The 669-nt window shown below is 40.2% G+C and overlaps 1 protein-coding gene across 1 annotated transcript in view; it reads left to right on the forward strand.

Moving 5' to 3' along the window:
- RAC1 (ras-related C3 botulinum toxin substrate 1 (rho family, small GTP binding protein Rac1)) overlaps positions 1-669 on the forward strand; it is a 63362-nt gene that overhangs the window by 5376 nt on the left and 57317 nt on the right. Inside the window, exon 2 of the mRNA XM_011996665.1 lies at positions 61-121. Within this exon, the coding sequence (XP_011852055.1) occupies positions 61-121 (61 nt within the window). The remainder of the gene's footprint in view (positions 1-60; positions 122-669) is intronic.

Here is a 669-nt window from a genome sequence, read left to right on the forward strand (position 1 = left end):
AAAAAAAAAAAAAAAACAAAAGTGGTTTGTCTTGTAACTATTCCTGGCTGTTCACACTAGTGGAAATTGACCCAGTTATAGACCCTGTGCGGGTTTATGGCCACACAGACTCCCTGCTCCGGTACGGCTGCTCATACAATGATCCGCATGACCTGGGAGGCCCCTTCTCTCTTCAGCTTTGTGGTATCTCCCATTTCTGCCTCTTGTAGCTTCTTTCTTTTGGTTTATTTCCTTCTACTGAAGCAACATATGTTCCAGCAGCTTTCTGGGATGTGGTGTGTGGGAGGTAAAACTTTTTTGAGAACTTGCCTGAAAATGTTCTTATTTTATCCGCCTACTTGATCAATAGTTTGACTATGAGCAGAATTCTTGTGTGAAAACTTTTTTCCTTTAGAATTTTTCTGAAGGCATTGCTCCACCCTTGTAACTGCTGGGAAACCCCAAACCATTCTATTTCCTGTTTCCTTAAACCATGTGTTTTCTCTTTGGAAGCTTATAGGATCTTATCTGTTGCCATTGTTCTCAAGTTTTCCAATGATGTACTCTAGGTTGCGACTGTTTCAGTCACTGGGTTGGACTTTCCCTCTGTAAACTGCTGTCATTCAGGTCTGGGAAATTTCCTTTCAATATTTTCTTTTTTTTTCTTTTTTTTTTTTTGAGACGGAGTCT

Source organism: Mandrillus leucophaeus, unplaced genomic scaffold (genome assembly GCF_000951045.1).
Source record: "Mandrillus leucophaeus isolate KB7577 unplaced genomic scaffold, Mleu.le_1.0 Scaffold521, whole genome shotgun sequence".
Taxonomy (NCBI): domain Eukaryota; kingdom Metazoa; phylum Chordata; class Mammalia; order Primates; family Cercopithecidae; genus Mandrillus; species Mandrillus leucophaeus.